Source organism: Cupressus sempervirens, chromosome 4, assembly GCF_028749045.1.
Source record: "Cupressus sempervirens isolate cs-2001-9-10 chromosome 4, ASM2874904v1, whole genome shotgun sequence".
In the NCBI taxonomy this organism is placed as follows: domain Eukaryota; kingdom Viridiplantae; phylum Streptophyta; class Pinopsida; order Cupressales; family Cupressaceae; genus Cupressus; species Cupressus sempervirens.
In genome coordinates, this window is record NC_143121.1 from 459,444,504 (window position 1) to 459,469,956 (window position 25,453).

Here is a 25,453-nt window from a genome sequence, read left to right on the forward strand (position 1 = left end):
ATGATGGGAGCCTGTCCTAAGTTGTGCAATGAGCATCTTAACTCTTTATTTGATATTTGCTTCTATGTATGCTTTCTCCTCATGAATTCTTATTAGATTAATTTTTTAATATAATAGTATTATTATTATTATTATTTTTTGCCTCGTTTTGTTTTAACCATATGGAGCTCGTGAATTTTTCCAAAAAAAAGCATAAGAGCAATTCACAAAAACATAGAGAGTAATTGGGTCGTTTCCCTAAATATGTCTATGACTTTAGGCAAAACGGTCGATATAATTCGCCAAAGGACCATTGTTATAGGGGGTGGTGAATTTGGAGTAGAGGAGATGAATCAACGTATAATTGACGGAATCGCATATGGAAGGGGAAAGGTATTGTGGCGGCAAATGAGAATATGTCTCCGTATGCCAAAAATATTTAGTCGAGTATAAATAATGGATGTGGTTTACGACTGATAACCTCACCAACACTATATAAAATTAAAGGTCAAAGACAGGAGGGGGAAAGTGTCGCGTCTGAGGCAGTGACAATGCATTACGAAACATAAAAAACTAGGCCAGAGTTTGGAATCAGAGAATTTTAGAAGAGAATATCTGGGATGGGAGACTTGTTGAAAGAGGAGCTGCTAGACCTGATTCGCAGATTCAATGCTCAACTTAACGCCAAAATGTCCAATATCATTGCCCTCTTCCTCAATCACAAGGTGTGTTTTTGTTCTTACAGCATAGATCTGTTCTTTATCTTAATCTTTCCACCATTCGGTGATTTATATATTTTGAAAAATCGGTACGTGCTATCTTTGTCTGGGATTGCAATCAATGGTCTGGATTTTAGCCTTCAGTTTTTCAACGGGTTGGACTGTAGATATGTTTAGTATTCAAACAGCATGACTGATTGGTTTTGTTCCTGCTGTTTCCTTATAATAACTCTGTAAATCGGATAATTCAATTGACTTATGATGTTTGGTTCACCAATGCCGATATACAACACACATTCGTTTGGTGTTCTTGTTGTGGCTTTCGAATTAAGCTTTTTTAAAGTTAGGGCTTTTGTCAAGACAAGAATTTGTAGGTGTAGCGGGTCCTTGACGGATCAATATCACACAGATGCCATCTACATACATTGCTATGTCCCTCTATCAATCCGTGATCCATCTTTCACCTCACAAGTAAGGCGTAGGGATCAAATGTTCTTTTGCCTACTCGTGCATATGATCCTGCCATCTTGACGAGATTGCAGGTGATAGTGGCGAAGGCCTAATTCTCAATTTCCGCATACCCAATGAAAGGGTTTGTCCGGATTGAATAGTTTCAGGGAGGGGAACGTGGATTATGACAGATGACGCGTTAAACTACTCAAAAGTCCTTGGAGGAACATTAGAAAAGGAAGATAACATGGGATGGGACGGGGAACAAGAGGTAGGGGTGTGGCATCATGGAACATTTATTAAATTTGAGCTAACTAAATTGCAGTCAAGCAGTAGATTGAATCACTAAATTTGACCAGGTTTTTGCTCCTTTCAACATTCCACTGGGAAAGTGGTACTTGTATGATTTTAGTTGAGTACCTTATAAAAAACATATTGTTCATCCAAAAATAATTCAATGCAAATTTCTTCTTGTTTGTTTATAGCATGCGCATGAGATTGGTCTTTATTTTTTTTGGCTTTAAAAACTCAGGATACGAGGCTTGAATTACATCAAAAGTTTGAAACTTTTTCATATATTGGAAATTAGTAAATTACGTAATGCGCGACTGGGTCTCTTGTAGTGCACTTGTATTATGAATAATATAACTTTGGAGTCACAAGAGCTTCGAGACCAACCCCACTTGTTTTTGACAGCAGTAGTCATAATCAGCCAGAGTCTCTGATAAAATTTACAATTGATTTCTGACTAGGATAAGACTATTTTAGTATCTGTTGGACTAAAATTACAAAGATTGATTTCCAAGCCATGCCTCGCCTAATATGTGCAATGTGACGACACCATCATGCTTTAATATGTGGGACATGATGATACTAGTATTCTGATGCTATATGGACCTTAGAATTTTGTTTTGGTCCATATGGTTTAGCTTAGAAGATATTTTTAGCTCATGATTACTTTTCCAAGTCTTTGGCCGCGACGCACAGCGCAAGTTCACAACCTAGTCCTAGATCTTGATGGCTGAGAAATTAATGCACATCTTGTATCTAAGTTTGATTATTTGGACATGCAGAGGTAATTTCTATTAACTATTTTATAGACAATAAGTTTTTTTAAGCTTCCGTAAATGAGGGTTTATCCCAGATAATTGATCCATGTGGTACAAACAAGGCTGCATATGAAGAGATTTCAAAGCTCTAGTGAAAACTGATGATAATGAGAAAAAATAGCTTTTATGTGTCTGCAGCATAAGTATGTCAATATAAATATCAAGGTACACATGAAGAGGCTTTTACAGTGTAGATAGATAAAAAAAAGATTATACTAAGAAATGAGAGCTATTAAATCTCAATTGGATAAAACTCTCAATGATAGAGAAGTAATAAAGTAAATGAAGGAGATTTTTAGAATTAGTCATAGGACACTCAGTTATAATATCAGGATTAATGAGTTAATCAGTTTATGACTCATAAATCCTGATATTATTAATGGATTGATTTTTTGATTTCAATTTGCTTTTGACTTGGAATTGTAGATTCTGTATGTTTTTGATTATTCACTATACCCAACAAAAATGCCTTTCTTTTCTGGATGTTCTGACTTAGTTCTTTTCTCTTTTGGAACATGAATGTAGATAAGAAATCTAAAAATTCTGAGATGACTAATATCTGGTTTAGTACCCAAGAATGCTTCTTCTGGAGTCATATTATCCGGTATTTGACAAGGGCTATGATTTTGAATATATACCGTTGTCCTGCAAGCTTTTGCCTATAAAAGTGTTTGAAGACTTTTTTATTGAGGATTATAAGGGACATATACCTTCCTCTTAATTACAACTTCAACACATTTTTTTTGAAATAAACTAGATAAATATTTTTTTCCATTATCAGACCTTAAAACCTTTAGACAAATTTTTAACAAGAGCTTTAAATTCTTTAAATCTGGACAACACTTCATCAAATTCTTTAGATCTAAGAAAATAAATCGACTACATGAGAGAAGTCATTAATAAAAGTAACATAGTACCCAAAACTGTTAAGAGAAACAACATAGCTGAGACCATACAAATCAGAATGAATAAACTCTAGGATATCCTTTGCTCTATTTTCACTACTATGAAAAACACTTCTAATGTTCTTACCTAGAGCACACCCTTTGTAGATATCCTCATGATCTTGGTTCAGCTTTGGAAGACCAACCACCACCTTCTCCATTGAAGACATAGTTCTGAAATTTAGGTAACTAATTCTTTTATGCAACAACTAACTTGAACTTATAGAATCATGAGCTAATACTTGAATAGGATGAGCTGAAAGCTTGTAAAGACTGTCATGATGTACACCAATCTCACGAGCTGTCTGAATACTGGTGTTCTTCTTCCATGCAAGAACTTTGCCTTAAACAAAAGCAACATGATAACCCTTATCTTCCAACGTTGAAATAGAAATCAGATTTCTCTTAATGCTAGGAACAAAAAGAACATCGCTCAGATGAAGAGGAATTCCAAAATCCAATTGAAAATAACTAGAATTAGCACCCTTCACAGAATAACATGCATCATCATCAATGATAAGTTGATAACTTGAAGATCAAAATCTTTTTCTTTCAAATTAGAGAGGTTTACGGTAACAAGTAATGTAACAAGAGGCTCCACTATCAATAAGCCATGTATCATTGTTATTAGGAACATAACTAGAAAGTGCAGTAATAAATAAGAACCCTTCAGAATTTTCACTTGATGCTTTGAGGAGATAGCTCTCAACATTTGTGGCAGCCACTTGATGCTTGGGTCTTGAAGTACAATCTTTAGCAGAATGGCCGTATTTGTCACATCTGAAGCAGTGGATCCCTACAAGATCCTTCTTTTTCTTGGAATCAAGGGTTGAATCAAAATTCTTATCTTTGAATCTTTTGAATTCTCTCCATTTAGAAGTATGAACAGCAAGTACATGATCATCTTCATGATGAGTTTTACGTGCATTACCTCTAGCCTCTAGTCTTCATTCTTCCTAAATGCAATTAACTGTCAACCTATTAAACTTAGGAAGTTCATGACTTCCACTGATTTCTTGAATGAAGGATTCCCAAGTGTGGGGAAGTCTGTTCATAGCTAACATGACTAAATCTTCATCTGCAAAGGAATCTCCAATTGCATTGAGCTGATCGTTTAACTTTGTAATCTTCATGAAGAAAGAAACAATTGATTCTCCTCTAGCCATTTTAACTTGCAAGAGTTGACGTCTCAGGGCTAGAGCTCTAGTAGTGTTGTTGAATTCATATAAGTCCTTCAAAGTCTGAAACATGCCTTTGGCTGAATTCAACTTTGAAATAATAGGAACCAAGTGATCTTTAACATAATCGATTAGAATGTTCCTTGCCATGAATTTATTCTTTCTCCATTGAGTTTTCTCAACATCATCAGAAGGTTCTCTAACATCGTAATTCACACATTCAAGAAGATCATTCACTTCTTAGTGTAATCAAAATTCTAAATTTTTATGAAGAAAATTTTGAAGAACCATCCAGTCTGTCTTCAACTTTCAGTCCGTTCGCTATTATAAAGAGCTGAAACAAACAACTGGAAAGTAGAGCAAAGAGTAATGTATAGCTAAATAATTTGGGTTCTAGATTGTTTCCTTAGATCCGCTCTAATACCATGTTAAAATTTTGAACTAGAATATAGATATGCAACAAATTAAATCAAAAACTTAAAATAACAGATAACACATGAGTATTTGGGAAAAATCCTTCTCTCGAGGGAAACAACCCTGCTCACAAAATATGATGCCTTTTTATTCAAAAGCTTAGAAGAACATTACAAGATGCTTGCTTAAGAGTAATGTCTCAATCCCTCAGACTTCTAGAAAAACTTATAATCATTAAAAAACTCTTAAGGACTGCTCAACGATCACACATGGATCGTATGCAAAAAACAGTACAAAAAATATGTCTTTGCACATTTATAAAAAGTTGCAGAACCCACAATATGCTGAATACTTAATAACAGAGAAGTCGATAACCATTAAAAATGTTGCTCTTAGTAGAAAGACGTCACACCAAAATATGATGATGCTCCAAAACAATAATCAAACCATCTTTTGATCATTTGATGTCGATAATAAGGACATGAGTAGTGCCACACAGAATTCCAACCAATCACTGCCCTAAGGCATATGTGGCAACAGATAAGAAATAAATGACCGCTAACGATAAGTTGAATTGATAATTACAAATGAGAACAATGCCTGCTATAAATGAGCTGACACCTCCAAATAAACTGCCAACAAAGAGAGAACACATGCATGATGCCAATTCAGATGCCAAGATGGATATATGACAACAAAGTATAAAGATGGTGCCACCTCATATGAAGTAGGTGTTGTGTCATATATATACTTCCAGCGGTCAAAGGAATAGGATAAAAGGGAAACTTGAACACATAAGGAATCAAACGCATATATAATTCCCAGCTGAACAATACTTCAATAAGAACAGCTACAAGCATCATAATGACTCAATTAATCTCTGAGATTACTTAAGGTAGATTGCAAACAGGTATGAAGATCTTTATCACAACTGTTAATTTGAACAACATCAATGATCCGATCAATCACTTTAACTTCAAATTTATTTCCATAGGTGTGACATGGACTTGCAAATCCATCATCCCAAATATCTTCAAGATATCCATGAGCCACACTTCCAGTCCTAGAAAGTAATGCATAAGACTGAGATTGTTCGTCTCAAACTCAGAGACTCATTTTTTTCTTGCATTTGACAATGCAATGATATGCTCTAGCAAGAACTAAATTATCAACATAATGAACCAATATTAAGGCCTCACCATCAACTATCTTGAAGTAAAGATTGGAATCTGTATCATTCTTTGAGAATCCCAACCTGATAAAGTATTGATCAATCCTTTTATACCATGCACTAGGTGCTTGGCCGTGTAATGCCTTCTTCAATCAGCATGCACGAGACTCTTCATGAATCACAAAATACTTCGATGAACACTTCTTCTTTAATCACATTATTAAGAAATGCAATCTTTACGTCTATTTGATGCAGCTTCCACACTTTAGGTAATGGAATAGCAATAATTTTCTTGACAGATGTATAACAAGCAACGGGAGCAGATGTCTCCTCATAATCTATTCCTTTGTTCTGATAGAATCCTTTTGTCACAAGTCTTGCTTTGTATTTCTCAATGCTCCCATCAGCTGAATGCTTGATCTTGAAAAGCCACTAGACAGCTGATTTTCCTTTAGGCCTTGATAGAACATTCCAAACATCATTCTTGATAATAGACTGACATTCTTCTGTCATGGCATCTCTTCACACTTGCTGGTTAGATGTTTCCTCAAAGCTAAAAGACTGAAAGTCAATGATGTGACTCATTAATGCCACATATCCTGAAAACTTCTGCAGTCTCTTGCTTTCTCTAAAGGTGCCATGAGGACATAGTATGTCTAGCTCATAGAAGTCTCTTTCAACCTATAAAAATATTACTTGGCCCATCAGTTGGTTCTATGGGATCAACTGGATCAATAGTCTCTTCTAGTTTAGTAGACTCTCTCTGAATCTAAGGAGAATGATCAGGACTAATATCCATATCATGAGTTGTCTCCTGTTCTGCGCCGTCAATCTCTGTGGAAGACCTTTTTGATCTTTTGTCCTCTTTGGAAGATACATCCCTGCTGGTCTCAATTTGTTTCTGCCCTGTAATGTAGATCCTGTAGGCCTTTTAAGACGCACTGTAATACACAAGTTTTTCTTTATTGCCTGATGGTTCCAGTTTAGATCTTTTATATATAGGCACATGAATATAAATAGGACAACTAATTTAAAAATTTTATTTAAATGACTAACCTCAGGTTTCACACTTGTGAAAGCCTCTTCAAGGGTCATGTTTTTCACTATTTGATGAGAGCTTCAATTCTGAACATTCACAACAGATCTGGAAGCTTAGGTACAAAGAAAAGTGTGTAGATTTCATAGTGTTGGCTGCCTCAACTATGGTTCTATTCTTTATTTCTACAACTCCATTTTGCTGAGGATTGTACGGAACACATAACTCCCTCTTTATTCCTGCTCAATACATATTGTTTGGAAGCCTTCAGAAGTATGTTCTCATCCATTATCATAGTCATCAATCAAAATCACATAATACCAAATCCACTCAAAGATGGTAAAGACATTGGTCCACATAAATGAGAATAAATAAGATTTAAAATTTCCTTTGATCTACTTTCACTATTGTGAAAAGGACCTTTAATAGTCTTACCCAGTGCACATCCTTTACAAATACCATCATGCTCTTCATTGAGCTTTGGTAAACTACTAACCAGATGGAAGAGCTCTGAAGTGCAAGTGAGCACGTCTTCTATGCCAAAGCTCACTTGAATTGATGGAGTCGTGCAATAATGCTTGAATTGGACAAATAGAAAGTCTGTATAGATCCTCTTGACAAACACCAATCACATGGGCTGTTTCAATGCTAGAGTTCTTTGGCCAAGCAAGAACTTTCCCTTCAGAAAATGCAACTTTCTACCCTTTGTCCTCCAAGGTTGAAATTGGGACAAGATTTCTTTTGATTCCTGGAACAAACAAGATATTAAATGAAGAGGAATGCTAGAATCTAGATGAAGACATGTGACCTGAACACCATTTACTGAATAACAAGCATCGTCTCCAATTATCTTGTAATAGTGTTTCTCGTTCTACCAAGTTAGATAGATGCTCTCGATATCCTGTAATGTGACGAGAAGCACCACTTTCAATCAACCACATGTTATTGTTGGTCAAAACATTGCTTGAAAAGCTGAGATGAATAGAAAACCCCTTGATTTGTCACTAGATTCCTTTTCAGGTGACACCTCATCAACATTTGTAGTAGAAGTATGTTGTTTTGATCTTGGTATACAGTTGCGATCATAGAGACCATACTTTTCACATCTGAAACATTGAATGTGAGAGAGATCCTTCTTCTTGTTTGATTCAAGAGCTAAATCTGAATTTCTACCTCTATTCCTCTTGAAATTTCCTTTTCTCCCTTCTCTGCCTTCCCTTCTGGACACCTGTGCAGCAAGAACATGATTTTTTTCATTATGAGGACTTTCTCCATTACCTCTTGCTGCCAACTTGAATTCCTCTTGAATACAATCAGCTCTAAGATGATCAAACTTGGGTAATTTAGATCTTCCACTAATGCCTTGGATAAAGGGCTCTGAAGATTGGGGAAAACCATTCAGTGCTTATGTAACTAGCTCTCTATCTTCAACTATATCTCTAATGGCATATAGCTGATCTTTCAACTCAGTTATCTTCATGAAGGAGATGACCGAATCTCCTCTGGACATTTTTTATATGGCGGAGCTGTTGTCTCAAGGCAAGAGCTCTGGTGGAATTGTTGATCTCATACAAGCCTTGAAGAGTTTCAAACATGACTTTGGCCGACTTCATCTTGGATATAATTGGCACAAATGATCTTTCACGGAATCTATCAATACCTTCGTAGCCTTAATGACATTCTTTTTCCATTGAGTTTCCTCAGCCTCAACGGATGGTCGGGCACATCATTTGCCATGAAGTCTAGAAGGTCATTTTCTTCTAGTGTAATAAGAATTGTGAATTTCCAAGAGGTGAGCTTAGATGTGCCATCAAGCCTATCTTCAACCTTTAGTCTGTTCACCTAGCACCATCTTTGATGTTTAGAAAGACTTACTCAAATGAGAAGAAGATTTCGTGACTTGAATGAATCTGATCCCTATCTTGCTTAAATTTTCTTTGTTACCACACTAATTTTACGCCAGAAATGAAGATGAGCAGCAAAACAAATTAATGCACAATAAGACACAGCAAATACCCTGGGGAAACCCTCCAACTTGAGGGAGTGAAACCCAGCCACAAAAATATTACTTATGTATTTAATGAAAAAGAAGAAGAGTGATTTACAATTCGCCCAAACACTAGGCCAAATTGAAGCAATGATAATATCATCACTTTCAATGTGATATCCAGACAAAAATCAATTCTACTTAGTATGGATCTCCTTGAAGTAGAAAAATATATCCCTCTAACCATCCGTGCAAATTCCTTGAAGAATATTAAACTTGTCTTGATTCTTCATTGTCTTGACAATGAAAGGTTAGCCTCTTTACAAAAGATGATGTTACAAATTGAGGCAACTTTCTGTGTTGATTTGGCTTTAATAAAATATAATGTATCACACCAGTTGAGTCAGCCCTTGATCTGATTTATTTAGTTCAAAATTAGGAGGGAAAGAGAACTTGTGTCACTATAACATCAATCTATTGTTCATCTAGCCAAATGGCCCCTTAATACCTTGCAATAAACTGGTCAAACCTGTGATCAGTTGGCAAAATTAATGCGTGGATCAATAAATTAATATTAAAAATTGGTTACTCAACTATGTTATTTAAACAGAAAAAGAATGGGAAACCTAGTCCTGTGCTTCTGGATTTTGATTGTGTGAGTCTTTTTTGAGCCAATGTTTTGGGTCATACTCTGTGGACCATCATCAGGGCAGTAGAGCAGTAAGGAGTTGAGAAGTGACCCTTACTGCTCAACTCCTTACTGCTCTACCGCCCTGATGATGGTTCACAGCTGTGACCCGAAATGTTGGCTCCAAAAAGACTCACACAATTAGCTCAACTCCTTACTGCTCTACTGCCCTGATGATGGTTCACAGAGTGTGACCCGAAACATTGGCTCAAAAAAGACTCACACAATCAAAATCCAGAAGCACAGGATTAGTTCTATGGATTGTGGAAATGCATTTACAATTAATGGGAAACCTGCCAAAATTTTTCTAAACTTTTTTGAGTGTTCTGAGGGCTGTTGTTCAATGATAGGCAAAATTGTTTTACACATCCCCAGTGACAGTTTTTGAGTTTCTCTGATGACTATCCAATAAATTTGGCACCCACTAGATGGTTGTAACCATTCATTCACTGATAAAAATAAAATTATAACTTTTTTCAGTTTTAAACCTGAGCAATTGAAAATCACTAATGCTTTAGCTTTACTGTACCATTGCTGTGTGTTTGTTATGCTACTCTATTCAAGGCCTACCTTTGCAGAACAAAAACTTTTAACAGAAATACTAGTATGCAATCTCTTTTCATACAGGCTCGAAAATCACTTTTTATCACATCACTTTAGGGTAATCAAAAATGCTTTTCCTTGGGACACATCTCCCGATCTGCAGTTTACCAGATCATAAGAGATTTTGAATTTTTTTTTAAAAGGTTGACAATCCATATAGCCCAATAAGGAATCTACCTTGATATCTGTCAGTAATGAGAGGATAGACGAACTATTGTTTACTACTAATGGAGTCTTGTCTACCAAATTACTAAACCAGCTTTAGAATTTGTCATAAAAAGCACAGTGTCTTAAGGGATCACAATTACGGCAATGATTAATTCATGATCAAAGAGGACTGCACATCCTTCAGAGCTGTGCAGTTGTCTGGGGGTTGAATGCCTGGTCTTCCTTGAGTCCCATTACCAAAGAAAGTAACCCTTTAATAGCTCACTGCACTGTTGATCCATGGGTCACTCCGTTGCATATATTTCTGCCTGAGTAGATTAGCAAAGAGGCAAATATTATATTCGTGGTCTCTCATAACAGTCACTCCTTTCGTTATTTTGGATGGTCCAGGTGGCAACTTAATAGTAGGTTCAATGTCGTATAGTGGTTTAATGTGACTGGCAACCTTCCAGAGTCAGAATATAGAAATCCCTAAGCTGTCTTAGGTATGTAATGGAATTGTCGACTCATGGGACAGTAAAAGACTATAGATGGTTTTTCTGCTTTCTTTTAATATCATCCTGTTTTACCTGAGAAATCATTCTCTGTTCAGCATAAAGATGGTTCAACTTTCATTGATTATTAGTTTGGCGTATAAATGAATTCTAGATATAAGGTAAGAGACATCTAGCCGCTAGGGATAATGAAAGGCAAGTGGGAATTATTTATGAGTAATGCTCCGGTTAACAAGATAGCACACATGTACCATTCATTTTTTTTGAGGCCCGAGCCTGACATGCCGTAATGATAAAAGCCAGAAAACTTTCAACTGAATTGATAGTTTATTTTAAATATTTCAAATATGCAGTTCTCTTTTCACCCTCAGCACCCTTGGCTGGCTGTGTCTCATCCTCAGCACACTCGACTGCCACTCATTTGATACGTATATGGATATCATTGGACTTTTTAATGGTACATAATTTTCTGAAAGAAGAGTTATAAGATTTTGATGTTTATTAATTTAATACACACAGAAGTCCTCTGTCGTATTTAGAGGACAAGAATATTTTTGTTTCATTTAAAATCTTAATTTCTCATGCCAATAATTTTGTGGAACCTAGGTAGAAGGTGCATTGTCCACATTAAATGAAAAATATGATCCGTAAAATCAGTGATAGATGAAGCTCTTTCCATCAAAGGATTCTATGCATAGGAGTATTTTTCTTTGCAAGATACTTCTAACCTTTTCATATACAATCTTGTATTATTTGACTTGTTGATGTTAACATTGAGCTCTATTTATGGCACTTTCCAGAATGGTTCTATTGGAGCTATTGCAGGACTTGCTATTGCAATCGTTTTTACATGGAGATACCTGAAAGCTCCTGTAGGACGTCCAAGAAGATCAGAGAAACCAAGAAATTCGTCATCAGCAACTACTAGTGACAACTCCCAGTCAGCCGGGCAATCAACTTCGTCTTCAGGTGCTTGTCTACCCTGTTCAAGTTTGAACGAATATGGTGTTTCCTCTCAGGAATTTACTACTCCACTACCGGTAGGTAGCTTCATTATAAATTTCATCTGATTAGTCTTTACTACATTTTTTACAATGGCATTCTTAGCCGGAATTGAGTATTGAATTCCTTTTTTGCAGCTAAGTTTGGCACAAGTTGTGAGGCAACAGTTGAATGGTGGTAGGAAGGTAGAGTTTGTATTTTCATTCCTTTTTTATAGCTCTATTTGCAGCCGAAGATTGTCCTCTGTAATTTTGGAATTTTAAATTGTGATCTTTGTTGGCATTAGGTAGCAATAAAATTCTAGACTTACAAATAATCAACGCTTCCCTTCCTGCAATTTGCAAGTACTTTATGTAACTGGGAACTTTTGTTTGCATACATGTCAAATATACTCTTGAATCTTGAAATGTAATTATCATTTGTAAGAGCCTAATGGAGTTGGGAGATACAAATTATTTAAAATTACAATGAAATTGTGCAGGCTAAGAGCATGCAAATCTCCTGTTTAAGGTGCACTTGAAATTTGTTTGCTATGAGATTTTAATATTTATCTGCTCAAAGATTATCTGTAAATCTATCTGCAGCTGTTCACAGGATATGGACAACATTATTTTCAGCTCAATTGATATTTTTCCTCTGTCAAGTGATATAGTCAAGAAACTGACATAGAATTGAGAAGTAGGCATTCATGACTTAAGTGCATCAGAAGACAATTTAATTATATGCGAAGTTGTACTTGTTAATAATTGCATGAAAGAGTCTGTATAGTCACCCATTCCTCTCTTCTCATTTACATGATTATGCATGTGTGCTAAGTCATGATGATATCCTTAAGCACACTTTTATGAATTTTAAACTAAGGTATTTTAATGTTATTCACTTGCCAATGATGAATCTTTCTGCCAAAGAATGATCCTAATTGTACAGTCAAGTATAGCTTGATGTTAGCTTGAAACCTATCCATAGCTTAAGCATGTTGGAAGCAAGTGCATAATTGATTGACTTACCCTATGAATCCATGAAGTAGTGGCCTTTTATTTGTTTCACAGAGCTGAGAGTCGCAGAATTTAGAAGTCTATTCATTATAATAATATAAATATTCTCAAAGAAGTGTGTAGAGCACCTGTTAATGTATATGGGGAATTGTAGCTATGTAAGTTCTCATTCTTCTCCTTAACTACAAGAGAAACATAGCATTTAATTATTTTTTTGACTGGACTGAGTGATTAAATCTGCAATGAAGGCATTGAAAGTGGGCAACAATACTCCATGCCAAATCACACAAATGCAGTGCAAAAGGGGGATTAGCTGTGCGAAGGATGGAGGAAATAAGTTGAAGGGCATCGCATATCAGATTAAAGCTAACAGATACAGTGTGTAAGACAGGTTGGGCATGAAAGAAGTAGCTATAGGATTGTGATATTGCTATTAAGGTTCAACTGTATAGTTTTTAGAGTCAAATTCATTGTCTCATGTTCATGTGTTCTGGTTCACAAGAACTCATCTCCCAGAAGAATAAGTGGAATACTTAGCGCTCACTGCATCTAGATGATGATCATAGAGGTGACGCATCAGGAGTTCACCCATTGTAGTACTACTCAAGGTCAGGTGCACTTAACCAAGGAGTTTCCTCCAAGGTTGAGACCACTTTGCTTGCAACTTCATTTGCAAAACCTTCAGCACGTGTTGTGCTATACAAACCATTCATTACAAAGCCCTTTAAGCTCATCAATTGATAAGTAGGATATATTTTCCACAAGTAGTCAAATTGTGACATTTCTATCAGGTTTCAATTATTACGGAAGTAATTGGTAAATACTTGCTTGTTATTAACAAAGACCGAAAGGTCAATTTATACAAAAGAATAAAATGATGATTCCTTAGGAAATGATCGTAAAGAGTAGAAGCATTCTATTCTAACAGAGAAAGCTAAAAAACAAAAGCAAACTAAACCTAACTAGATATTTACAATAGAGAACCATTAACTAATAATAGACGACTTATCTATTATTGTAATACCCTCCCTTAATGGTTAATCTATTTAGAACACCAAGTTGTCCTCTGAAATTGACAAACTTATCAGGACCAAGAGGCTTGGTGAGAATGTCTGTAGGCTAGGAGCAAAGGTCTCTTCATAATCAATGCCTTGACATTGAGAAAAGCCCTTTGCCACTAAACGAGCTTTGTACTTGTCCAAAGTACCATCCGATTTGTATTTGATTTTGTAGAACCATTTGCGGCCAATGGGTTTCTTCCCTGGTAGAAGATAAAAAAGGACCCAAGTGTTGTTCTTCAGCAAGCTCTTGTGCTCAGATGTCATGGTCTGTTTCCACTCTGGAATTCTTTTAGCCTTCGAATATGTTTGAGGTTCAAACACACTGTGAATGTTGGCCATGAGAGCAAAGTTAACAGAATTTGTAGTTTTGCTATTTTTTCGAGCAGTTCTCCCATCAATGAGCTCATCATCACGAAGATCAGCAAGTGTCTTAGCCCACCACTTAGGCCGGATAGGAGAATGACCAACATGAGTATCAAGAGATGCTTGAATAGTAGGTTCCTCATCAGAAGAATATGGATCAAAATCAAGTGAAGCATCTACAAAATGAGGTGATCCTGCAGGAGAAGCCGGAGGTGTCTATACAGGTATCATTGGTATAACTGGAGCTGTAGGAGCTACTGGGGCCCTCCCATCAGGTGGACCTAATGGAAGCCGAACTCCTAAATCATGAGCCTGCATAGGCTGGTTTGTTGGCTCCGGAATAGGAGAAACAGGCACGAAAGGTCCTCTTTGCTCATCAAAGACTACATCATGACTGTAGACTAAGTCACAAGGTTCAAATTCGAATTCGAGTTCGGTAAACATAAAATTCAGATGAAGTTCGGCGAGAGTAAAAATTCGGAAAAAAATTCAACTTTAAATTCGCCATACACACACACACACACACTTATAGTAAACTAAAAAAATATTTTAATTTTGTTAAATAGATTTAAAATCATTATAAGAAGATTGACACATTTATAAAATATAATGATACTCAAATTATATGATAAATAATTGATTAATATAAGTTAATATATATAGCAAATAAGCAAAATATATTTTAACATTGTTAAATAGTTTTCAAATCATTATTAAAAATAATTAAAACATTGACACATTTTTAAAATATAAATCTTATTAAATTATTTGATTAAATTTTTATTAATATAATTTAATATGAAACAAATTTTTATAACAATTTAATACTATAATTTTTTTATAAAAACCAAAAATATTATACAGTAAAAACAATCTAAATATCACAAACAAAAAACTAATAATAATATCAATATTAAACATAAAATCAATTGGAAAAATATGAATGAATGAATCGTTCGACACAGCTCAACTTCCATCTTCCCTCCATCTCCCGTGGATTTTTCCATGTTGGATGATTAAAAATGGTATTTCAAATGGACGATTTGCAACGTTGTTTCCATTTCGATCGATTGACAATGATATCTCCACGTCTTTGCTCTTGTCTTGTGGCTCAACTCCTTTCCAGTGAAGTCGGGATGACAATGGTATTTTGAACCCTTAAACACTTTTAAAATTTTTTCCCATGATGGAAAATCATATCCTCATTTCCATACGAACAAGGTCAAATTTAAATGAATTTTATGGAAATATTTGAAGTTTGCTCAGATTCGAATTTCATGCCTGAAATTCGGTGAACTTTGTGACACAGACTGTAGATGAGGCGAGATGTCTTAACATCGATCAGGCAATAGGCTTTGTGAAGACTGCTATATCCAACAAGCATGAGTTTTTGACTCTTGGCATCCAACTTGGTGCGTGACGCATCAAGGATCCAAACAAAAGCATGGGAGCCAAAAACCTTAAGGTGATTGATTTTGGGCTTGTGACTTGACCAGGCCTCTTTCGGAGTTTTACCTTTGACCACCACTGTGGGTGACCAGTTCAATAGATAAACTGCAGTGTTAATTGCTTCCACCCAAAACTTCTTTGGAACATGTTTGTGTTCGAGCATGGATCCAGCCATCTCGGTGATTGTCCTATTCCGACGTTCAACTACACTGTTCTGTTGTGGTGTGTGGGGTGTGGTTAACTGGTGTTTGATGCCATGTGTATTGAAGAAGCTGGAGAAAACATTAGGACAAAATTCCCCCCATTGTCTGATCTAAGAGTAATAATAGATTTCCCAGACTCTTTTTCAACTAAAGGTTTAAACTTTTGAAATACAAGAAATGCATTTGATTTCTTTTTAAGGAAACACACCCACATTTTTCTACTGAAATCATCAACAAACAATAGAAAATACTTGGACCCAAGAATAGGAGTGGCCATAGGGCCGCAGATATTGGCATGAACAAGTTGAAGTCTCTGAGAAGCTTGCCATGAATTGCCATTGGTGAAAGGTGTGTGATGTTGCTTCCCAACTTGGCATGCATCACAAACTCCAAGCTGTTGAGTCTGAATCTTTGGCAATCCAAGAACAAGCTCATCTTGAGCAAGTTGTGAGAGATAATGCACATTTAAGTGCCCATATTGCTGATGCCAAAGTGTGCTGATAGAAGACTGTCGAGCAGCCATAGCTAAGTCTTGAGAATCACTAGAATTAGTAAGTCTAAAAAGACCACGATCCTCAAGACCTTCTGTGACAGTAGACTTAGTCACCTGATCAGTGATGGTGCACTGATGAGAAGTGAAGGTGACTGCCAAGTGTGGAGAATGTTGTAGCAATTGACTGATTGAGAGTAGATTTAGTTCCATCCTTGGAATGTAGTACACATCAAGGAATACGAGATTCCTCCCAACAGACTGAATTTGAATGTTGCCTTTGCCGACCCTCGTGTACTCTTCTCTGCGGTACCAAAAATAACAAAGTTTGAATAAGGCTGGTAGTTAGTAAACCAGTCTCTGTGGTGAGTGAAATGACGAGAGGCACCTAAATCAATGTACTAGGCAGATGACTTGACATGATCGATAGGTCTTTTAGCTATGAAGGCGTAAAAGGTAGATTCCGCCTACTTAGTGTGCTTTGCACTGTTCGCTTTGGGCTACGAACCTGATTGCTTAGATTGTGCAGCTAAGCGTTTCTGACATTCAAGTGTCCAAACTTGTGGCAGTAGTTGCATTGAATGTTCTTCTTTCGGGAACCATCTGATGTTGGAGTAGAAGACTTCTGTTGAGATGGCTGCTGAAACTTGCTTTTATCCTTTTGAAAGGATTTCACAGCAAAGACTTGCTCTGTGGAGGTGGAAGTGGAGTTGTTACCGAACTGTTGTTTCTATCGATCTTGCTGAAGCAACAAGGTGCAGAGATCAGTAAATTTCAAATCAACACCATAAGATGTGATGTTGAGAGTCTTGATAAAATACTCATAGGATTTTGGTAAACTTCGAAGAGTGATGACCACAATATTCTCTTTCTCCATCTTGGGACCGATGGAAAGTAACCGATCATGAATTTCTTGAATCCAATTTAGGTGTCCCTGGAGCAAGGTGCGCTCATCCATGACAAGAGAAAACAAAGTATTTTTCAGAAAGAAAGCTCTACTTTTGTCAGAAGTCTCATGAAGACCTTTGAGATGTGTCCAGATCTCGGCAGCTGTCTTGCCGAATGGAATCTGAGAAAGTTGATCATCAGCCACGAATAATTTGAGAAGCATCACTGCCTCTCGATTATTCAGATCCCATGTATCTTGATTAGGACCAGGAGAAGTCAGATGCTTCGTAACACCCAAAAAAAGTTGATCGGTGTTCCGATATTCAAAAATTGCGATGGTCCGTTGCTTCCAAGTGCCATAGTTTCAACCATTGAATTTGGAGTTGTGCTTGAGCAGAATGTTTTTTAGAGATGCTATGGCACATTTTTTGTGAAAATTTGTGAAGGCACGTTCTTCAAGGCAAAAAAAATGGAAGACTTAGAAAAAATGGAGAGTGACCTAGAATAGAGTTTGAAAAACCCAAAAGGAATATGCTATCATTTTCTAGATCCATTGGCTTGAAAATCAAGGCATGAAAATCGAGGCACCCAAAAAAAGGTTGACAACCCAGTTGAGCTCTCAAAAAACCCACCAAGAGTTTGAAATCAAAATATTTTTTCGAGCTCAAAAATTAGGGTTTTGAAAAAACCCTTAGCTGGTGGCCATGAATGGTCAAAATTGTAGAAAAATGGTGTTTGTAGGTAGAAAAGATGCTCGATTTTTTCAGAACGCAGGTGTTTTGGTTGAGACGATAGAGAAGATGAAGATTTGATACCAAGGAACTTGATTTTGCACCATAAAATAGCCAGACACACGTCCTCAAAAAAATGATACTGTATGTCACGATTTTTCACCAACAAACAAGCCCCAAGAACTGGAACACGAGCAGAATATCTAACAAGGATAGATAAGCCTTGTATGTGCGTGATATTCCTCAAGCAAATTGCGATTTGTAGATAGAACTCCAACAGAAAATTGCGATTTGCAAATGGTCGTGATTTTCAGGTGGGAAACAAAATTCGCAATTTTCAGACCCGTAAGCTTGAGCAAAGATCAAGGAAAATCGAAACCCTAGACGTGACTAGGTATGATGAAGCAGATGTGCAGAATAATTTAAAAAATAATGATCCAAAAATTTCAGTGCAATTCTTATTTTCGAAAAATTTTTAACCACGCTTTGATAGCATATTACGGAAGTAATTGGGAAATACTTGCTTGTTATTATCAGAGACCGAAAGGTCAATTTATACAAAAGAACAAAACGATGTTTCCTTAGGAAACGATCGTAAAGAATAGAAACATTCTATTCTAACAGAGAAAGTCACAAAATGAAAGCAAACTAAAGCTAACTAGATATTTACAATGGATAACCATTAATTAATAATAGACGACTTATCTATTATTGTAATATCAATTGTGTATTTTTTTTGAGTCAATCGACACATGAGAAGAGGTTTATAAGAACCCATATGTCTTGAGAATAAATGGAACATAAGGCAATATCACAAATTGACTTGCCTCCTAGTTATTAATTGATGAGCTAAGAGGCTTTATAATGAATAGTTCTTAAGGCACAACACTTGCTAAAGATTTTGCAAATGTGTTTGCAAGCGAAGTGAGCTTAACTTGGGAGGAAACTTCGAGGTTAAGCGCACTTGAGCTAGAGTAGTACTTGGATGGCTGACCTCTTGGGAAGTCTCAGTGCTTCACCTTTGTGCAGAGACTAGATGTAATTGTGCCATATGAACCATTCATCACAAATCCCCTTAAGTTCATTAATTGATAAGTAGGAGATATTATCAACAAGAAGTCAAATTGGGATATTTCTATAAGGTTTCAATTGTGTATTTTGAGTCATCTACACATGAAAAAGGATTCACAAGAAACCATCTGTCATGAGAATTAATGGAACACAAAGCAATATCACAATTTAACTCGCCTTGGAAAATATCTCCTACTTATCAATTGATGAGCTACGGGGCTTTATAATGAATAGTTCATAAGGCACAAGTCTTGCCTAAGGTTTTGCAAATGGGGTTGCATGCAAAGTGGACTTAGCCATGGAGGAAACTCCATGGTTATGAGCACTTGAGTTGGAGTACTACTTGGATGGGTGTTCTCTTGAGAAGTCTCGACACTTCACCTCTACAAGCATCACCTAGTTGTAATGAGTGCTAAAAGTTCATTCATTATTATGATAGATAGGTTCTTGCAACCACTAGTCATGAAACTGTTGGCAATTTGGCTAGATTAGTCAGCATGATGTTGTCATTTATGGCAACATATAAGTCATGTGAAGTGAGCAGGTCATAAGGATGAAGTTTTGGGATGTAAACTTAGAAAATTGTTCAAGTGTTACATAGTTCACTTGATAGAATATTTAGAGTTTTGATCAGCACAGTTCATAGAAGCCATATTTACACGTGCAGAGTTAGATACGGTTAGTAGAGACTATAAGGATGACTTATGCAAGTGCGCATGACAGTACAGTTAGTATGCATAGAGTAATAATGATTTTACTAGTTGCAATATTGATGGGACTGAGTAAGATAAGGAAATAAGTATTTTGGGTTAAGGAATTATTTTGTTTACCAAAATAATTACTTAACTAATTAGATGCAACATCTTAGATGTTAACCCTAAGTGGGTAGGAGATAATTTTGTATTTTGGTAAGTGTATAAAGGTATGAAGGCCAACACTGGAAATAATTATGGAATAGCAAGATATAAAAGAAATTGTAAGTGTGAAGTTAAGTGTAATGTTTTTGTGTGCGAACATGATATGAAAGTGATTATATATGATGCAAATTTTGATGTATGATTAGAGGAATGCGATTTGTGATAATGTTCTATGAAGAGCAGCAAAGGCTAAATCAGATATTGAAGATATCAGCAGCAGTACAAAGGTTTTTGTATCTATCTTTGTATTAAAGAATTTTATTGTATATTGCATGTTTGGCAATGGGGTCATCTTGCATACATTTGTAAATTGTATATAATAACTCCTAATAGGGTTGAGGCTTCTAACATGGCCTAGTCCTCTAACAAGGACCGAGACACTATACAGATGTAATAGACTCCTAACAGGATCAATATCTTTCACAAGATACGTCATTTTGTGGGTACCATCCCTACCGGGGTTTTCCCTTGGCTAGGGTTTTCTTAGTTAACAACATATGTCGTTATGAGTTACTTTATTCCATGTTTGTCTTTACTGTTCAACACAGTTAGTTTACTTTCATATGCAAGTTATAAAGTTGTTAAAGATATCTAGTTTCGGGCAAAATTTTGTGAAACACCGGTCCCCCCCCGCCCCAGTATTTCCTATTTCTAACATGAATTAATGAGTTTGACTCAAAAAACTACACAGTTAACTTATCAATTAATGAGCTTAATGGACTTTATAATGAATGTCTCATAAGGCACAAGACTTGTTGAAGGTTTTGCAAATGGGATTGCAAGCAAAGTGGGTTTTACCTTGGAGGAAACTTCGTGGTTAAGTGCGCTTGAGCTAGAGTAATACTAGGATGGGTGGCCTCCTGGGAAGTCTCGATGCTTCACCTCTAAGGGCATCACCTAGATGCATTAATGTAAAGTGTTCCATTCATTGTCATGTGAGATTGGTTCTTGTGAACCACTACTTTGGAAACTTGGGTCAATGAGTTTGATAAAAAAAAACTGCATAGTTGAATTTTGATTGCAATATCACAATTTGATTTGCTATGGAAACTATCTTTCTTATCAATTGATGAGCTCAAGGGGCTTTATAATGAGTAGTTCATATGGCACAACACTTGTTGAAGACTTTGTGAATGGGGTTGCAAGCAAAATGGGCTTAACCTTGGAGAGAACTCTATGGTTAAGCATGCTTGAGCTACAAGAGTACTGGGACGAGTGACCTCTTGGGAAGTTCTGGTGCATCACCTTTGTGAGCATCACCTAGATATAATGAGTGCTAAGTGTTCCATTTATTCTCATGAGAGATGAATTCATGTGAATCACTGCTCATGAAACATGGGTCAATGAGTTTGACTAAAAAACTACACAGTGGAATCTTGATGCAATATCACAAATTGACTTGCTGTGGAAAATATCTCCTACTTATTGACTATAAGGTTTCCTTTGAAGGAGGATTGTGGCAGAACTTATTGAACATGCTAGGGCATGTTACCTTTGTGAGTCCTTTTCATTTTTGCAGTGACTTCTGCTGCCGTAAGTTGGCTCCATATGGATTTTCTGCTTTGAATGCACAGATAATATGTTTACACTAATGGAAGATTATGGAGCATTTGGTCAAAATCTGGATAATGATAGAGTTTTAACTTCTCTCATGTGGACGAGTAGGGGGTTTCTCAGAAAAATTGACCTTCTTAGGGCATGGTTGGGTCAAGGATGAATATGGGGATTGCAAAACTCTTTTTTAGGGTGAATGTCCCTTCAAAATAGCCCAGTAGGTTTCAGAGTTGATTGTCTTAATGTAAACCCTTGAACAAAACTTCAGAGATTTTGTATATATGACCTTTATTTGCAGATTTTTGGGGACAAAATATTCTTAATCAAGGATCTGGGTTTCATGGCTGTATGGGTAATTTGTGAGGTCGTCGACTTGCTCTTTGCCCCTTTAGTAGATAAGATGTCAGAAGAATTTCCAACTGGGTGGAGATATAGAGGTTGCCCATGGAAATGGAGAACATAGAAATATAGAGGTAGATTGCAAGTTTAAATGGAGAATTCATAAAAGAGACACTAAAATAGGAGTGATCAAACAAATTTTGCATGCTTGTCTGTGAAATTAGACGCTTTGAACCCTCTCATCAACTCTGCATAAGTTCATCCATGATTTCCTGGATTAATAAACACTGTGAGGGGCTGCTTTAAGATGCGGTAGATGTATATAAAAGTTGGTCACAAAATTATGGACTGCCCGTTATCAAAATATTCTAGTCAGAATTCTACATAAATTAAGCTTGGAGGTAAAAGAACAACTAACCTATTAAGGATTTTATATAATATATGCAGAAGTCACCAAAAAACCTTTGAATGAGTCAATATGGCTGGCTCTAAAACTGTCTCAGATGTTGTTGGTGGAATATATTTATTGTTCAATCTTTCTAAAATATCTTTTGGGTAGGTGGTATTGGAAAATCTGTTATGAACTATTGATGAACAAAATGGTTCTGAACCCAGACACTAAAATGGGAGAGCTAATGTTGTAACTCTTAACATCAAATAAGGTTATTACAACCCAATGTGTCATTGTTCATGGTGGGCATCTACTGCAGCATGGTCTAAGCAGTGAGTGGCAATGCTCCACCACTGGTCTGAAATGTGCATTTATTGTCATTTCCTCCACTAGCCAGTTGTACCAATTTGCCCTCTTATAATCTCTGCATAGAGAGAGTGCAGAAAGTGGTAAGTATCAGGGTCAAATATAAATGTCACAGGCGAGACGAGTTTCCAGTGCTTCTATTTTGTTTGTGTACAACGTATTCAGCTCTAGCTTGGTTTTCTTTCAGTGTAAGCAAACATGGAAGCTTCAAGGATGAGAATCCATAATAAGTGTGTGTTCAAACCTTGGATGAGTCAGTAGTTGACCAAGTGACTGAGGGATATAATTTTTCTAGTGAGAAGAAATTTACCCATTCCCAAACACTGCTTATATCTCCTGGTGGTCAATGCTATCCAGTTGTTGAAAATGAAGAGGACTTGATACAACAACCTGACTTTAACCCCAGAAAGGTCTCTATAATGTCCTCTTTTTGGGACATTAGAAAATTTGAAGACATATTCATATAATATAAAAATTGACTATGAGAGCGTGGGTTAAAATTATAAAAGGTCAATTTAGTATTATAAAGGGGGCTAAAAATGACAAGGAGAGATACAATGAAAAGAGAGGGAGGGAGTCGAAGGGTCACAGGTTTGAGGATTAAAAGGAGAGAGGCTCATTCATTTGGGTATGCTTGGTTTTATGATTTAGTTTACAGTTTCTCTCTTGTGAGAGTTATTCAAAAAGCTTCAGCTTTCATCCAGTAGGAGTACGAAAACCCTTGTGCTGGGAGGCAGTGGACGTAGACCCATTGTCGGTAGAGACGTCACTTCAGGTGCCTCGCATGTGCTTACAGGTTCTTTTCTTATCATTTCCAATCTGACTATAAAATTGTTTCTAGGATTGGACTTTGAATGGTAGTTATTGTATTGCTGTTGTATAATGCAATAACATGTTTTAAGATATTTTATGGGAATCTACTGGATGCATATCATTGGCTTATAATGCAACTTTGTATGTTTGAGTTCTGAATATTATTTTGAGAAAGAAACAGGTAAATATCTACTGGGGATATTTCAGTGGTATCAGAGCTGGTTTTCCTGCCAGCCTGTGAAGTTATAACAGAGACAAGTTTCTGTAAGGATTTATCAGAAACATTTTAAGTTGAGAGGATATATTTGGAGTATGAGATTGAATTTTGGGCATACATTTATTGGGGTCTGTCTACTTAGAATACTGGAGAACCATTAGAAATGGTGCAGATAGAGATTTGTCATCAAGCTTGAAGGAATAGAATCTCAATGAAGTTGATTGTTGCCAGAGTTCTAAGACCCATCAATAATATACATGTAAAGAGCTTCAAAAGCCAATAATAGCATGAACCATCTCTAAACTATCATATTTAATCGACTTAGCAAAATGGGCTAACAATGATGGTTGTGACAGGAAGAACTTGTAAATAGCCATCGCTTAATCTTGGAGTGACTTGAATGAGTTTTGGAAACGGTAGAAACAAGAACCAAGCGTCCTTCAGACTGTGCATGAGCAACTATAGGTCTTTTTCTTTGCGTGAGCAGTTTTGGGCAGGTGTTTCACTTTTCTAACATCATTCTTTGTGCAGTTACATGGAAGCAGTTACCAGTTGAGGGGATAGCAATTGTTATACGTTAGTAATTTATATCGTGGGGTCTTTGTTTGTGTCGATACCTGGTGCGATTGTGGTGACCTTGTGTTTTGTCATTGCCATGAGATGCTTCTGGTTTGAAGTGGCAAAGACTCAAACCATTTGTCATTATCGACACTATATTTTTTTAATCTTTCAAAGCCATTGTGATAACCTAATTCTTAGAAGAAAGTGTTGTTGTTGATAACTAGTGGTGTCCGCTAGTAAATGGTTTGTCACTGCCGTAGATATTGAAAGCGGATAGAACATTGACAAAATTGATATTGAAGAAAACATTTAAAGTAATTCCCAATTATTTAGAAGCTTATTTTTTCTCACCAGTGGTAAGTATTTGGCAACAACGATTTATGATAGATATTTGTGAAGAAATATTTGGTGGAGAACATGTATTTAACTGAGCAAATATTTCCCATACACTCCAAGTTTCGACTACATCCGATGAAGTACATTATTGAGGTTGCGGTGAATAACAGTGGCTTGAATTGGAAAGGTGCCACTGTAAGGGAAGATTTTTTTAGTCGCGGAAGGAACATAAGAGTCTCCATGATGGCCATTGGCGTAGCTTTACATACTCCAATAGTTGAAGCCTATGTTCATCGATTGAAATTTTGAGACGGTTTCGCACTCATTTCGAAAATCTGGAGCCGTTACCTTGAAGGAATATTAGAACTTAGTTGTTAATTGGTCGAACACGCAAATCCCATTTTCCATACTAATGCAGTACAAGGCAGGAGAATCCCCAATGGAGATGTCCTAACCCCCATCAAATAACCACATAGCAGAATATAAACAAAAACACAAGATCTGATACCAATTCGTAGCTCTTTTCTCATATAAACAATTGATTACAGTCAATGTGCTGGGCTGTAAAGCCTTCCTGGTTATGGCCAAATACAAAGCAATTACAATATTTCAGCAAGATCCCTCAAGATCCAACTCAAATCCTAGCTAGCCCATACCTATAACACAACAGCAATCTGGTGGAAACCTCCAAGATCTCAACTTGTGCTCACAAGCCACCAAGCAACCTTCTTGTTTCTGAACCACAGCCACTAGCTCTTCTCCAAAT

At 36.5% G+C, this 25,453-nt stretch overlaps 1 protein-coding gene across 1 annotated transcript in view; it reads left to right on the plus strand.

Annotated features, from left to right (window-relative positions):
- The first annotated feature begins 461 nt into the window (after positions 1-461).
- Positions 462-25,453, plus strand: part of PEX22 (peroxin 22) — a 70,332-nt gene continuing 45,340 nt past the window's right edge. The window contains exons 1-3 of the mRNA XM_089825486.1: positions 462-704; positions 11,741-11,980; positions 12,080-12,127. Of these exons, the coding sequence (XP_089681612.1) occupies positions 600-704; positions 11,741-11,980; positions 12,080-12,127 (393 nt within the window). The 5' untranslated portion in view covers positions 462-599. The remainder of the gene's footprint in view (positions 705-11,740; positions 11,981-12,079; positions 12,128-25,453) is intronic.